The sequence below is a fragment of the Anomaloglossus baeobatrachus genome, chromosome 3, assembly GCF_048569485.1.
Source record: "Anomaloglossus baeobatrachus isolate aAnoBae1 chromosome 3, aAnoBae1.hap1, whole genome shotgun sequence".
NCBI classification, from domain to species: Eukaryota; Metazoa; Chordata; class Amphibia; order Anura; family Aromobatidae; genus Anomaloglossus; species Anomaloglossus baeobatrachus.
In genome coordinates, this window is record NC_134355.1 from 549,492,158 (window position 1) to 549,509,462 (window position 17,305).

Sequence of the window (17,305 nt, forward strand, 5' to 3'; positions counted from 1 at the left end):
AGACTTGATACTTCTACTGAATTTTGCAAGGGAAAAAAAGTAAAAAGATATGAAATTTAACAATTGCTTACAAAAAATCTGCCTATTGCACAAAAAAAATATTATGCATTTCTGTGGTTGTGGCCCCCTATTGCTCCATTGTTAAATGTCACATTTATCTTCATTCATGATTTTATTTACCCTTCATTAGAAAAAGAAATGGGCATGGGTGTAATTGATCAAAACTTTTATTCAAACAGAACTGGTCATGGTACCAAACACTAACCTGCAGATTTAGGGTTAATCTGCACCGCAGGCTAATGGCTAATGATGGGCAAGCATGCTCATTACTCGATCGAGCATCGCGGTGCTCGGCCAAGTATCGCTGGTGCTCAGATGTGGGTTTTTTTTTTTTTTTTTTTGTTTGTTTGTTTTTTTTTTTTCTCCTCCCCTCGGATGCTTTGTGAAACATTGAACACAAAGCACATGCTTACTTCACTGAATGATACGACCAGCACCCTAGGGGGAAACGCTTGCAGTCTATGAATGGCTCTCACTGCAGGTAAAATGTTTGTGCGTAGCTTGTGTGTAGTGTAAAAAAACAAAAAAAAACCACCCCCTCCAGAAATGTTTGTTTTATGGCTGGCTGTATGGGATGGAGAGCTGCACTAGCCAATCCTTGACTTCCATTATACGCATTACTTGAGCCTGTCAAAGTGTATGACCAGCTCATCTTGACTAACGGGCACTTGAGCAGCTGCTTAGCTTGTCATTTCGAGTACAAAGCACCAAGAATTGTACCGCTCCCTCATTCTACTAATAGCATTAGAATGCTGTTCAACCGCCATATTTAAAAATGTGGCTACTGTAAGCATGTGTGTCACCCCAGGAATGCTGATCCTCTTCAGGGACGCCACAGTGCTTTTTCAGTATGGCAACAGGTACTGTTAGTTTTGTATATATCGTGACGCCACTCACGGCTTGCGGTCAGGGATGTGGATGACCGCAGCTGCAGGTTTTATGAGTGTCTGGGGCTGATATAGTCTGCAGCCAGAGGCTGTAGCCTCCCGTGAGTGAGGCAGGCCTCAGGGGCTCGGGTGAGCAGAGGAGCGGTCCCGGAATAACACAGGCTGAGTCCAAAAGTCTTTCAACTGTTTTTTTTACTCACTCGGGTGTTGTTGTGAGCTGACCCGGGCGATGCTGTGATTAACCAGGTAAGACCAGGGTTCCTTCGGGCCAGTCTGAGGGTAACCTGTTAGCTCGCCTTCCTAGCACTCTTGTGTTCAGATAACACCCCTGACGTGAAGTACCCTGCATTGCTGCTGAGGCTCAGACTCTGTAAGGTTGGTGAGGTACTTGTAGTTCCCCCTCACCAGCAGGTTTAGCAGATAGTTAAACTGGAGTCTGCTCTAGGGACCTGTACCCCGTACGTGCCTAGTCACCAGGAGTACCTCTTTACTCTCACTACCATGTGACCATTCTTCCCCCCCCCCCACTAACTGTCACTACTCCGCGCAGGGTCTGACTAGTGTGAGCGCGCGTGTAATCTGCCTCGCGACCGCCGCACTCCACCACCAGACTGGCTCTCCTCTCTTCCTGACAACCTCTGCACTTTAGTTCTCAGCCTCTCCGCTCCACCCCTTGATGAGATTTGAAAGCTAGCCCCATCTGGAGACTACCCAAGGGTCCCATCTACTGGTGTGGGAGACCTGGTTGCTGTGTGTCTGTGCATACACACCTCATTCTGGCCCTTAGGATTACCTGGAAGTACTGTCACAGCATCGGTGCAATACTCAGTGGTGCGTGACAGTCAGGGATGCCACATATGCTCCCATACTTTGACCGCTTACTCAATGAAGCTGGGCGTACTTGCAGTTTAGCGCTACTTCATATACTGTAAAATTGCTGATTGCTCTCCTCCTATCCTCTATATTACAGTGGGATTGGAAGTCTGCCAGTATTGTACTTGCTGACACCTTCTTGCCCTTACTACTAATGAATACATGAAACCTATCAAATTTGCTGTATTGCAGATTAAAGGGAACCTGTCAGGTGCACTATGCAATATCCTCAACTCTTCTGGTCATGCGCACTGTACCTCACTGAAGCCAGGAAGCTTACACCCGGCATCAGTTTAGTGCGCATGATCGGAAGCCTCGGGTACTCCGTATCATGTGCACTGCGCATCCATCCTCCGGCCGCCATGAACAGTAAGGTATGTGTGCATTGCTGCGCACTCACTAGCATGTTAGTATGCCCACAGGGATGTGCTACCATGCCATGTGGGCCGACTAGCTAAGGGGAGAAAAGCCCTTGGGACTAGTCTCTGGTTTCATTAGCATAAGATAAAAGATCTTTAGAAATACTTTTTCTAAAGATCCTTTTATCTATGCTAGTGTATACAGGGACGGTTAGGCTGGGATTACTAATATGCACCCAGTACTGCTCGTGGTTCTGGGTGCATATTGCACCTGACAGGTTCTCTTTAAGAATCAAGTAATGAGACTTCAGCTTACCATAGGCAACTGTGCTTCAGGACTTGCAGGTGCTCGTGGTCCGCCAGACTGGATTGTGGTGCTGGGTCCACCCTTCACGTCTTCCCTTTAAAAATGCTGGACCCCATTGTTGTTCTACTCTGCACTTAGAAAGTAGTGGACGGGCATTGAGAAATGCCTACTTCTGGCAATCCATCTAGGTATCGCTGGAGACTAATATGACCTAACAAGTAGTGAAGGGCAACTTTGATGAAAAGGGAGACCCCATTGGGCAACAAATTGACAAGACTTTTTTTTTTTTTTTTTATTGGGGAGGGGGTAAGGGCCATTTCACACATCTGGCTTTTCGCCGGATTGGCGGATCCAGCGCACTCCAGTACAGTGTGATTCAGTACAATGGCAGCGTGACAAGCATCCAGTCACATGCTGTCATGTGACTCGGAAGTTGCCGCGCTGCTATTGTATTGTATTGTATCACACTGTACTGGAGTGTGCCGGATCCGCCAATCTGGCGAAAAGCCAGATGTGTGAAACTGCCCTAAGGCGAGACAATAAACTTAGAAATTCTTAAGCACTCACCAGTGTTGCTGTATCAAAAAAAGACTTTATTCCTACGTCAGGTTACATGTGAAGGCAGACTAGGAGAGAGGAACACAAAACATGTTGGACAACGGCCGTTTCGCGCCCGCACACAGCGCTTCCACGGGCTCGGTGAGTGCCTTTTCGTTCTACAAAGAATTTCTATATTTATGGCTTGTTTTGACTGTGAAAGAGCACCTAGGAACCATGTATCAGTGCTCCAGAGATGTGGCATCTGTGATGTATACACAGTAGCTGAGTTGTCTGGATTGTATCTTCAAGCAAAAGTAGGAGTCATCTATAATCTTAAGTGTGAATAGTGCCCAGCTTTTCATCCTATGAACTTGAGACAATAACCTTATATAGTATGTATGTATGTATGTATGTATGTATGTATGTATGTATGACTGCTCTCAGCAGGTGGGATGCACGGCAGCGATTCGAGATTAGCGGAGGTCAACGTACATATCAAGCGGTCTTGGTTTGGCGCCCGGCGGCTGTCCCTGCCAGAGTTGCTGCTTCCTCCATGGATTGTGTCCCTGCTCAGTGCCTGGCGGCTGCCCCAGCTGATGTACGAGCGGCGGCAGCTTCCTCCAGAAGAAGAAAAAAAAACTTCAACCCTCGGGCCTGGAGGCATCCCAAAGGTTTTTTCCCTTTTGTAGGGTGGGACACAGGGGTGGACTTTTTCCCTGTCTGGCATACCTGTTCGGCATCCGGTGACTGTCCCTGCAGTGCATGCTTCAGATTAGGTCTTCAGGCTGCGTTCCTGCTCGGCACCTGGCGGAAATCCCTGCAGGAATCGCCCTGTCATTCTCCGGGCGGTGTCCCTGCTCTGCGCCCGGCGGTGGTCCCTGCAGCTGAACATGCCAGACACGAGTTCCCTGCTGCAGTCAAGTTCCGGGTACTGGAGGGGATGTGACATCACCTGAAACCGGAAGTCACCTTCTTATTTGCAGTAGCAGCAACATGGTGCTGCCCACCACTTCTGCCTCCCTGAGATGCAAGTGCAGTATGAAAGCTTCTCAGCTCATGCCCTTCCTCTGGGAATACCATGGAGGGACATTAGTAGAAGCCTGAGCAACTGGAGCTGCAGAAGCAGTTGCAGCACCTAGAATGGGATGGTAGTCACTCCAGTGATGGGCGGCTTGACCAGGGGTCGACTGATTCACACAGGCGTCGCCTGCAGATCACTCCGGTACCGTGACTTCAGAGGGTAGGTTCCTCCGTTTATATTCCCATCAATGGGAATTTTTCCTTTCTATTTCTCTTCCTGTGGATAGACCATGGAAATGAAACGCAAAGGCTAATAACAGGGGAGATCCTTTATACAGATTCCTCTTGACCTCTGTGAGCTAGAAAACGTTATAAGGTACCTGTATCCAGAGAATGGTAGCTGCAGAGGCTCTGGACCAGGCCTCTAGTCTTAAAGTAATAACAGTGGAAGTCAGGGAGTCCCTAAAGGGGGTATCTCTGGTTATTCCAAGCTCCTCCAGCAAACTCTGTAGATAGCAGGGGTGCTTCACGCTGCCAGAGACCTCAGATTCTGACTCCTTTTCCTCTTCATCTCTTCAGCTTTATCTCCTGACTAAGATGTGGGTGGCAGGGCGTGCCTTCCGACAGCCAATGTTAACCACCTGAGTGAAGGCTAGCAGATCCACAAGGATCTGGGTAGGCAAACTGGCCATAATCTCTAGACTATTTCATGTTCAGAGGACTGAAACATATATAAGGCATCGTTCCTTCCTGTCAATGATGCCTCCTTCACACGTCCGTGTCTCCGATACGTGTTTGGTCCGTTTCCTCATGTACCGAAGACACGGGCACACGTATACCCATTAAAATAAATGGTCTGCGCTCACGTGAGTGTTCTGCCATGGACCGTGTGTCTATGTGGAGCATGCCCGTGTGCTCCACACGTAGACATATCCGTTTCTCTCCGGCATCACGGGTGTCACACGGTACGCAAACGGACCACACGGATGTGTTCCGTGTGACACGCACTGGAGAGAACACACGTGTCTGAGGGAAAAAAAACAAAAAAACTTTACTCACCTTTTCCAGCCCTGCTGTCTCTGCCGTTGCTGTCACTTACTTCCGACCGCCGCTCATTGCATATTCACTTCACTGCGGACCGCAAGCAGCAGCGGGGAGTCGGCAGGATCGGAGACCGAAGATCAGCGCCACGGACAGCAACGCCAGGGACAGGTGAGAAGAAAGTTCCCGTTCTCCATGTGTTATCACGGATAACACATGGAGAACACGTGTGCCATAAACACTGCTCACGGAGGGCAATACGCACCTTAACCCGTCTGTGAAAAAGGTGCGTGATTTTCACGGAGGTGTGAAAGAAGCCTGACAAAGTTAACAAATTAGTGAAAGAGCAGGGACATGTCCTGTTCAGAGGGCTTACCCTCCCTCTTTATTAAGAAGTAATATCCCATCAAGAGGAGGATTCTTCCTATGCAATCTTTTATCCTGCAATCAATGTGGCAGTAGAGGGCAAGGCAATCAAAGTGACGGAGTAAATATTTATTTATTTTATTTTTTTTCCCCTGGCACAAGAACATCTGTCTTCCCTCACGGCACTTCACATCTGGGGGGTGGACAATGTAAGGGCTGACTTCCTGAGCAGTCGGGGGGAATGATGCCTGCACGAAAAGGTCTTCCGGCAGATAGTGCAGCTTGGGGGGTCCCAGACTATGGACCTTTTGCCACCCGAGCCAACACAAAGGTTGGTCAGTTCTGCTCCCTCAACCCGCAGGACAGGCTCTGGGCAGTGGACGCCTTTCAATTATCTTGGGCTCTGGTCTCCTTTTTGCCTTCCCACCCCTGATTTGACCCCGGCACTTCTGAGGTAGGCCTGGGAGGATAATGCACGGTTGTTGCTGATAGCCCCCTTTTGGCCGAGGAGGGCTTGTTTTTCTGGCTACGATAGAGGTCCGTGTCAGATCCTTGGTTTATGCCGGAGAGAGACTATCTCCTCTCCCAGAGCCCTGTTCTTCATTATCAACTTCCGGGCCTTCATTTTGACGGCCTGGAATTTGAGAGGCAACTGTTAAGGCCGCTTTACACGCAACGACATTGCTAACGAGATGTCGTTGGGATCATGGAATTCGTGACGCACATCCGGCCTAGTTAGCGATGTTTCGTGTGACCCGTACAAGCGACCGCTAACTATCAAAAATACACACCTAATCGTTGATAGTTGACACGTCGTTCTAAACCCAAATATCCTTGCTGCTTTTGGACGCAGGTTGTTCGTCGTTCCTGAGGCAGCACACATCGCTACATGTGACACCCCAGGAACGACTAACAGCACCGTACCTGCGTCCTCCGGCAACGAGGTGGGCGTGTCTTTCATGCGGCTGCTCTCCGCCCCTCTGCTTCTATTGGACGCCTGCCGTGTGACGTCTCTGTAACGCCGCACGAACCACCCCCTTAGAAAAGAGGTTGTTCGCCGGCCACAGCGACGTCGCAGGGAAGGTAAGTCTGTGACTGGGCTTAGCGATATTGTGCGCCACGGGCAGCTACTTGCCCGTGATGCACAAACGACGGGGGTGGGTGCGATCGGCAGCGACATCGCTTGCGATGTCGCTGCGTGTAAAGTGGCCTTTAGAGGGTCAAGGGTTCTCCTCTAGTCTGGTTTCCGCTCTCCTGCAGAGTAGAGAGCAAGCTTCCACCAAGATATACTCCAGAGTATAGAGACGGTTCTTGTCCTTCTAGGAGGAGTCCATTGGGCGAGCCTCCAGTGGGGGACATTCGAGAGCTCTTTCAAAGAGCTGACTAAGGGTCCTATCTCCTGCCCCTTCTGAAAGTCCAGGTATCGGCCCTAGGGGCGTTATATAACTCAGACTTAGCTGGTAATCGGTGGGTTAAGCAGTTTATTTCATCCTTTTTCATAGGGCAAGGCCTCTTCCATGTTTAACATTTCCTCCATGGGATCTCACTCTGGTTCTGGACTCCTCAACAGGGCCCCCGTTTGAGCCCCTGATTGGTGCTTCTATTAAATTACTGGCATTTTAAGTTGCTCTGCTGGTGGCCCTAACATCAGCTAGATGAGTCAGCGACCTTCAGGCCCTCTCGGTGAAACCCCTCCCCCCCCACCCTCCATACGCAGTTTAAAAAAAAAATGAAGTGGCAGCTCTCCACAAGACAGACCTTTTTTAGGTCTGATCCTGAACTCTTGTTCCCAGCCTTGCTTTAGGAGAGGGTGTCTTTAGTGAGGACATGAGTCTCCTTTTGGTCTTCTCAGACCCAGTCCTCACTCTGTGACGCCATGTCTCTGTTGGGGTCTTTGGTGTTCAAAATGGAGTAGAGAAGGGGTTAACGGCGCGCATCAGCCAAATGAAACTGTAGAGATGTTGATGAATAATAGCTTTCTTTTATTTCATCGGTCTACGCGTTTTGAGGTCGAAACCTCTTCCTCAGGACCAGTACATCAACAGTACATTGGTTTTTGTTGATGTACTGGTCCTGAGGAAGATGTTTCGACCTCGAAACGCGTAGACTGATGAAATAAAAGATATTATTCTTCAACATCTCTACAGTTTCATTTGGATGATGCGCGGCGTTAACCCCTTCTCTACTCCATGTTGAAAGCTCATCCACGTGGGGCTGCAGCAGACTCCATTATCTTATGCTTATCAGTGGTTGTGACTTTCCCAACCAAAATAGGTGAGTGTATATCTCCTGTATATACTGCACTTGTCATCTGGTGTTACACGATCAGTGCTTCTTCTTTTTATTTTTTTATTTTTTTTTTTTTTTTTTTTTTTTTTTTTTTTAGATTTATTGGGGTCTTTGGTGGCATACATCCTGCGGTTCCCTGGCCACCTACCATACCGGTGCACTTCTGGGGGAGGGGTTGAGGGCGCAAAGACAATTACAGGGGGGTTTAGATAAACACACCTCTCTTCTTCCCGAGTTCTTCTTCCCTACGCTGGTGGTACAGGTTCGGAATCGGTTAGCCGGCGTCCCTTGGTCACTCCCAGTTGTTGGGGCATCCCCACAACAGATGCCAGCGCACTGGGGTTGGGGGGGCCCTTTGAAGGATCAGGTAGTTCAGGGAGCCTGGAGTCCTCATGAAGGTGGGAGCTCCTCCGCTTACAGTGAGCTATGCGCAATTGGGATGGCTCTGCACTCTTTCCCCATTTAATGGGAAGGCACGTGAGGGTGTTCTCGGACAACGGGGAGGCATTTTCATACGTCTATCACAAGAGGCATAAGTCTCCCTTATGGGGATGTTTCACAAGTTTTTCCCTGGCACAAGTTCATTTTTTTTCCCTCACAGTACTTGTTATCCGGGGGGGTGGACAATGTCACAACTGACTTCCTGAGCTGGCGTTATGTGCATCAGGGAGACTGGTGTCTTCACAAGGAAGTATTCTGCCAGGTAGTGCGTCCTTGGGGGACCCCGCTTATAGGCCTCTTGCCCCCAGGTCCAACAGGAAAGTTGACCGTGTTGTTCTCTTAACTCTCACGACCATGCGTGGTGGATACTTCTAGATTTATAGGCAGCAGGTCTCCTTTTACACCTTTCCGCTCTTGATTGCTCCGGCGTTTTTTAAAAAGGAGACTAAAGAAGGCAGAGCAAGTCTGTTTCTGATAGATTCACTTTTTTGGCCCAGGAGGCCTTGGGTTTTTCTGGCCGCGAAGGAGGTCTGTGTCAGATCCTTGAGTCCTAGGGAGTCCAGATCTCCTATCCCAGGCCCCCACCCATCTTTCTTCACTCTCAATTTTGGGGCCTTCATTGACTGCCTGGGAATTTGAGAGGTAGTGGTTAGACTGTCTAGGATTTTCCTCCACTCTCTTATATAGTAGGACACCGGCTACCACCTGGATTTACACAACAGTATGGAATAAATTCCTGTCCTCCTCAGATAGGGGTCCAGTGGGAGGGCTGGCCATTCTAGAATTCTTCGGATGGGGTCCTAATAAACAGGAGTGTTCAGTGAACTATAGCTAGATTGGTCTAGGAAGCAATTAAAGCCGCTTATTTGGCCTAGGACAGACCTATACCGCAAGGTATTACAGCTCATTCTGCCGGAGCGGTAGCATCCTCCTGGGTCGAGAGGACGGATGTGCCTTTAGAACTATCTGTAAGGCAGCGAACTGGTCCCCTCCTTCGACCCCTTTTTTTAATCACTATCGATTTTAAACTTGTCAGCCATCGTGGATTTGACTTTCGGTAAACGGGTGCTACAGGCTGTGGTCCCTCCCTATTATTATTATTATTATTATTATTATTATTATTATTATTATTATTATTATTATTATTATTATTATGGCCTCCAGAATCTCTCTGGTGGCGCTGTCGTAGTAAAGGGAAAAATCTTAAATTACTTACCAGTAATGATTGTTTCCAGAAGCCACGACCGCGCCACTGCTTCCCACCACTTTTCAATCTTTCACGCTTCGGGGCTCTTGGTATCCATGGTCCGACGGGTATCGTTTTCCAATTTGTGGTGAAGGTGATGGTTTGTTTTTGTATTATCATGTTTCTGGTATTCCACTCTGTAACCAAACTGAGGTGGGAGAGAGTAGCTGCCTTTTTTTTTTTTTTTTTTTTTTTTTTTTTTTTTTTTAACTTTGGTGGCTTTCCTGTCCTAAGATGGGCGGACCTATCTCTCTGGTGGCGCTGTCATGGCTTCTAGAAAAAAAATCATTACCGGTAAGTAATTTTTAAGAATTTTTTTTTTTTTTTTTTCTTTCCTCCTCCCTTTTGGAAGGCAACAGTCCTCCATGTTCTAGCCAGAGGTACCCTCACTACAATTTTAGGTAATGAGATGAGATCCTCAGACCCATTGTGAGACCATATGCAGGTGCAGTGGGCCCTGGTTCCTTCTGATGCATGAAAATGCTAGGCCTCATGTGGCTCAAGTGTCATCAGTTTCTGTATGATGTAGGGATTGATGCTATGCATCGGCCTTGCATGTTCCCCAGACCGGAATCCAATAGAGCACATCTGGGACATCCTATCTCATTCCACCCACCAACGCCACGTTGCACCCAGACTGTCCAGGAGTTGACTGCTGCTTTAATCCAGGTCCAGGAGGAGATCCCTCGAGCACATCTGCTGCCTCATCAGGAGCATGCCCAGGCATTGTAGGAAGGCCATACAGGCACATGGAGGCCACACACTACTGAGGCTTATTTCCTTGTCTTGAGGCATTTCCGCGGAAGGTGGATCAGCCTGTAATTTGAATCTCCACGCTTTATTTTGAGTATAATTGAACATCCAGATCTCCATGGGATGTTCTTAATTTTGATTTACCATACATTGATCATTTGTGTTTGATTGTTCTCAACGCATTCCACTATGTAATGAGTTAAGATTTGCAACTGGAATATTTCTGGTATTGACTTCTAAGATATGGTATTTTAGTGCTTTTTTTTTTTTTTTTTTTTTTTTTTTTCTATATTAGAAAATTAAAGTTTACACACATGAAAATAAGTATAGTGAAACCTTGGATTAAGAGTAACTTGGTTTGAGAGCATTTTGCAAGACGAACAAAACGTTTTAAAAAATTTGTAACTTTAAGAGCAATGCTTTGCAAGAAGAGCAAATTCCCTCTGTGTACACTTCCGATTCTGTCCTTTCATCACTTTCTGTCCATATGTACTGTTTACTGTATACAGTATACCATTGCACTGTACAGTATATACTATATAGCATTTCTATCAATTTGCATCTGGGGATACAGTATTGTACTTTCTTTTTGCTAACCAGTACAGCACATTGCTTATACTGTTCCTCTCGCACACCAATTCTATGGTAAACTAAAGTGCAGTTTAATTTGTTTTACGTGTTTTTTACTGCAGTATTTTGTATTAGTGTACTGTAATTTTACATGAAAACAGTAAATTATGTTGTATTACTGTAATAAGTTTGTATAAATACTGTAAATATTTTTGGGTTGTAGAACTAATTGTTTGCGTTTCAATTATTTCCTATGGGAAAATTCGCATTGATATAAGAGTAACTTGGTTTAAGAGCGCACTCCCGGAACCAATTATGCTCGTAATCCAAGATTCCACTGTTGCAGTTTGCCTACCTACAAAGATTGCAGAAGTCTGTAAACTTATCGTAGGTACACTTCAGCTGTGACAGACAGAATAAAAAAATAACAACATATTTTTTTATTTTTTTTCAACTAATGCACATATTATTGCATAAAATAAGTATGATACAATAGAAAAACAGGAATATTTGGTACAGAAACCTTTGTTTGCAATTACAGGGGTCAGATGTTTCCTGTAGTTCTTGACCAAGTTTGCCCACACTACAGAAGGGATTTTGGCCCTCTCCTTTATACAGATCTTTCTGTTTTTTGGAGGTGTCGCTGGGCAACATTGAGTTTCAGCTCTCTAGAAAAATTTTGTATTGAGTTCAGGTCTGGAGATAGTCTAGGTCACTCAAAGACCTTGAATTGAATATTTTATTTTTTAACGGAGCCACTCCTTGCTTGTCCTAGCTATGTTTCAGGTCATTGTCATGTTGGCCAAAATCTCGCGATACATGACCCCTTCCATCCTCTTTTCAATAAAGTGCAGTCGTAGTGTCCCTTTCGCAAAAAAGCACACCCCTTTTTAAAGTATATGTTCATCCCCATGCTTCAAGGTTTGGATGGTGTTTTTGGGGATGTACTCATCCTTCTTCCTCGAAACACGACAAGTAGAGTTGATACCCTAAAGTTCTATTTTGGTCTCATCTGCCCTCTGGATCATCATGATGGTCTTTGGGAAGGTTTAAACAGGCCTTGGACCTTGTGTGCCCTGCAGAATTTTAATTCATGACAGCATAGTGTTACTAACTGTAATTTTTGAGACACTGGTCCCAGCTCTCTTCAGGTCATTGACCAGGTCCTCCCTTTGTAGTTCTGGGCTGATTCCTGACCATTCTCAGAATCTTCCTTACCCGATGAGGCAAGATCCTGCATGGAGCCCCAGACCGTGTAAGATTGACATTAATCTTGTGTTTCTTCAATTTTGTAATAATTGTGCCAACCGTTGTTGCCTTCTCACTAAGCTGCTTATGTCCTGTAGCCCATCCCAGCTTTGTGCAGGTCAACAATTTTATCAATGGTGTCCTTTTTAGACTGCTCTTGGAGAGGTTGGAGTGTGATTTAGTGTGTGGTCTGGTGTCTGTTATACAGGTAATGACTTCAAACAGTTGCACCTAATACAGGTAATGAGTGCAGAGTAGGAGGGCTTCTTTAAAGGGAAGGTGTCATCACAAAATAAATTTCAATAACTGAAAAAATGTAAAGTATTAATGTGTTGTTAAAATATTTTTTTATATTTTACTCAAACAAATAATATTTAAAGTTTTGATATTTTCCACTTCAACACTAGGGGGACCAGCTGTTGAAATCTTACTGTACAACTAGCTCACATTACAACTGCAGTAAGTGGGTGGAATCTGTTCTGTGTGTGATGGCACATCTCCCTCTCCTGTTCTGGGTGTTTCCAAAAGGATAAGGGAAGATGACATTTAGGATCACAGTGCAGAGCCATTTTGTTGGTGACTGTAAAGTGATCCTAACGTCTAAAGTATCACTGAGGACACAGTGCTCCACTGTATTCTGCGCCCCACTGTATATTGTGCCCCATTGAGATGCTAGGAGCGGAGGCCCGAGGTGAGCACACGAGAGCGGGGGGAGGGGTAGAAGCGGCAGAGGGGAAAGAGTGGCAGGGGGGCAGTTGAGAGCGGTGGCGGGGAGGGTGGGAGCGGCAGCCTTGCACTGGTACTCATCCGTCCCAAGTGAGTGACGGGGAAAGTGCAGTACACAGTATACGCTGTGAGCTCCACAAAGATGGTGATCTCCTCTCTCTGCTGTGATCTGAATAGCTCAGGGGGCATGTCTAACTCACAGCCAGGAGATCTGTGTTAAGTATAGGGTCGGTGCCCGTCGATCAGATCCAATGTACAGAGAGCTGCCATATGTGAGGTGAGTAACTGTTGTTACTCTAAGATGGCAGCCCCAGTGTTTCAGTAAAAATAGAATTCAATAAAAACTAAATAATGAATTTTTGTATTAATAATAATAATAATAATAATAATAGATTCCATAATCATGATTAATACAAAAATTTAAAATACGCGACACCTTCCCTTTGAAAAAAACAGGTATTCGAGAGCCAGACTTCTTGCTGGTTGCTAGGTGATCAAATACTTACTTCATGCAATAAAATACAAATTATTTAAAAATCATAATTAATTTTCTATTTTTGTTTTTTGGAGGGGGTGGGAATTTATTTCCCAATTAAAGTGTACCTATAATAAAAAATCAGACTCTCCATTCTTTGTAGCCGGGAAAACTTGCAAAATCGGCAGTGTATCAAATACTTTTTTGTGTAATCTAAGGCTATGTGCCCATTCTGCGGATTTGCCGCGGATTTGCCGAAAATCTGCAGCAGCGGCACTTCCAAGCCATTTCAATGGCATTTTGGAAATGCTGTGTCCATGCTGCGGATTTTTCCGCTGCGGATTTGCCGCGGATTTTGATGCGGAAAAATCTGCAGCATGTCAATTGTTTGTTGCGGATTTTGGTGCGGATTTGGGTATAGAATGGGGAAAAAAAAAAAAAATACGCATCAAAATCCGCGGCAAATCCGCGAGTGCGGATTTGCCGCGAAAGTCGCGTATTTCCAGGCAGAAAAGTCCGCAGGTACATTCTACCGTGGACACATAGCCTAATATATAAAGCTGTGTGTGTGTGTGTGTGTGTGTGTGTGTGTGTTTTTAATATTTAGGCTATAAATCCAATAATTTTAAGTTTTAGTGAACTACAGTAACCATTTCGCTCCAGCCAAATCTTCCATGTTTTTAATATAGCCTAGATCAGAAGAATGTAGTAAACTAACACTGACTAATTGCATGTCTAGCCAAGGATATGATGAGGACGTGCTTGGCAGTACTTATGCTGTGCCATTTCCTATTTGCTATGCTGTGGTTTTACCAAAATCCTATTTCTTGTACAAAATTGTTTTTTCTATATTTTTCTTCTTGTAACTGATACATCTTGTGTTTACCATGTGGATGGTTGGGAAATTGGTTAGTATCATATTAACATGCATTATGTACTGTAATCCATTTATTTTCGTAGTCAGTGACTTGAAAAATCTATTTCAAATCAGTTTTTTTGATCAAGAGGAAGACCAAACAAACTCCCTATGAGGTAGATGCCAGTTGTCCTCAAGTTTGGGGGGCAAAGGCGCTTCCTGATTCTAAAATAAATCTCTATAAATTACAGAAATTTTTACAGGTATGCAACTTGCAATCTGATGTAAACTCAGTTTACTGTCCGGTAATTACCCACTCACATCTGTCGGAGGCTCCCATGATCCCATCACCCTTAGATCTATCTGGCACCACATTTTTGGTAATTTAAGTCATGCAAGTAAAATGTTATATTTGAATTTATTTTGTTTCCTCTAAGGGTGTGAAGAGTGGAAATATGACTATTCAGGTAGTCTGTGACATTATGTCCAATGAAACCTTTGGCTCTCCATATGACAGATACATTGAAGTTATCCAGCGCATTAGGAAAGCTCGAGAGGAAAAGTGCATTGAAGCAAGTTACCAGCAATTTGTACATGATATGCGTGACATCTGCTGGGAAGGATCGGCTTCATCGGGAGGTAAGTTAGTATGTAACTACACCTTTTGTGATATGAATTCCTACAATGTCCTTAAAGCCATAGACTGATTCTGGTTTGGCTACTGCCCAAATTCTTCATCTGCTCTCCTGACGGCGTCTGTAGGTTCATTAAGACTAATTGTTATGATCATGCTATGTCAGTAGTAATATAATACTCTTTGGGAGCCAATGAAAACTGATGTGTGCTTGTTTAACTTTGTGTAAAGTATCTTGGGGTTGCCCATTCGTTTTGACATTGCCATTTGTCTCCGGTGTTGGATGTTGAGCTCCTCGAGGTCAACCATCTGTACCTAATGTGGTCTTCTACTAGGCATTGCTCCCACTAGCCAGTTTCCTACTCCACACTGACGAGGGGCAAATACCCTGAAACAGCTGTCTGTGGATGGATACCATGTTTTGGTATAGGCGGTTTCCTTGACTGGAGACTGCCCTTCCCGTGGTTGTTCCTTCCCGGTAAAAGACCTGGCCAGTCTCTTGCCAGCGTTGAGAAACATGTGATGGTGTCTCCGGCTTTCTTGTTTTGCACATTGGCACTCCTAATACTGTTGTGCTATTTTTATTTGCAGGCAATATAGGGAGCTTTTTTTCAGTTTTAGGAGGTAGGTCCTCAAGACCCTAATGTTTAGTAGTCAGGAATGTGCAGTTCTGAGTACTTCTGAATGCAAAATATGGGGATAAATTAACCTTTTATTGGGGGGGGGGAGTAAATTTTACTTGCCCCCCCCCCTTTTTTTTTTTTTTTCCTTTCACAGTTAGTGTGCAGCACCTGAAGAATTAATAAACTTCTTGAATGTGGTGTTGAACAGTTTAAAGGGTGCAGTTTTTAGAATGGTGTCACTTTTGGGTATTTTCTGTCACAAGGGCCTCGGTCTTCAATGGAGATGTGGTACCTTATTGGCTTTACAAAAAAAAAAAAAATTGTTTTTAAAAATGAAAAATTGCTGATAAACCTTTTTTTTAACCCTTCTTCCTAACAAAAAAAAATATTGTGTTTCAGGAATGGCATAAAGTAGACAGACATGTAGTAAATTGTTATTTATTGACTATTTTGTGTGACATAACTCTCCACTTTAAGGGCATAAACATTAAGTTTTTTTTTTTTAAAATGGTGCAATTTTCTACAAATGTCCAATATTTTCACAAACGCAAAAAAAATAGTCCAAAGTATACCACTAACATGACGTACAATATGTCATGAAAAAACAACCTAAGTATCACTGGGATCTGTTGAAGCGTTCCAGAGTTATACCCTCGTGAAGTGACATTTGGCCAAAAATAGCCTGGTCAGCAAGGTGAAAACAGTCTTGAGGTGAAGGTGTTAAAGGTTTTCGTTTTTTTTCACCTATGTACCCATTTTCTGCCAAATATATAAATCATTCAGAACATTAGGTATTGCTCCTTTTTAAGGACCCCATAGTTTTATAAATATTAGGTTCCATCCTCTGAGACCCCCTAACCCCATGCTAAGTGGCAGGAGACTGAGTCTGAACATGGCTGTTTTAATGGCCCATGGCACCTTTTTGGCTTATTTTTCTAAATGTCATTTCATATGCTTTGGACCGTTACTTGAAACCACCTTTGTGAGCTGTAGCCTTGGATCCATGACCCACTTTTTTCTTTTGTAGAACGTGTACAGATATGTTTATTTTCTCATGAGATTTATAGATTACAAGTTATATCCCTCTGTAGACTTGGATGGATGTAGTAGCACACAGCTGAAAATTGAAGCCACAGTTTTGTCCTACTACAGTATCTGTGAACCGCCATGTGGTTGTCATTACCAATGTTATTTCAGTTGCACTAAAAGGAAGTATTAGCTGCCAAAAATACACTATGGAGGAAAGTTCTCATGCATCTGATTCTTCCACTGCTGCATGTGGCACTCTTATTACACTGTATTCATGTCTTTCTTTTTTCTTTAGGTAGACAATGGATGTACCAGACGTGCACAGAATTTGGATATTTTCAGTCTTCAGATTCTGTTTCTCAACCATTTTCTGGTTTTCCTTTAAGGTAACAACATTTCTTGGGATTTGACATAAATATCTTGTTCTTTGCCCTAAATATATTCTAACATACCGAAGGCAAGAATGGATTTGGCTTAAAGAAACACAATATTGTAAAATGTGCATATTTTGGTAAATGTAGGACTTTTTATTTTCCTTTCCTTCTCCTCTGCCGTAAGCAGATAGCAGAGTCAACCTCTAGTCAATGGGTGATGTATAAGGCCCATCTCCTTGCTTTTCCCCCTTCCTGCACCTTTCAGAGAGCATGCTCACAATATTTCCCATATTAGCCCATTAAGTCATTTTTAAAGCTCCATTCACACATCTGTGTCTCTGGTACGTGTGACGTCCCTTTTCACATTTAACACACACACACACACACACACACACACACACACACACACACACACACACACACACACACACACACACACACCCATTAAAATCAATGGGCTTGGTCACACATACGTTTGCACACGGACCATGCCCATGTGAAGCACACGCGTCCATGTGCTCCACACGGCAACATGTCCATTTTCTGAAGGCAGGAGTAACTGCAGCGCAAGAGACTGCAGTGCCTGGG

At 44.6% G+C, this 17,305-nt stretch overlaps 1 protein-coding gene across 1 annotated transcript in view; it reads left to right on the forward strand.

Annotated features, from left to right (window-relative positions):
- Window positions 1–17,305, forward strand: part of LOC142295528 (putative serine protease K12H4.7) — a 69,673-nt gene that overhangs the window by 30,622 nt on the left and 21,746 nt on the right. Inside the window, exons 5-6 of the mRNA XM_075338628.1 lie at window positions 14,495–14,696; window positions 16,639–16,729. Coding sequence (XP_075194743.1) covers window positions 14,495–14,696; window positions 16,639–16,729 — 293 coding nt within the window. The remainder of the gene's footprint in view (window positions 1–14,494; window positions 14,697–16,638; window positions 16,730–17,305) is intronic.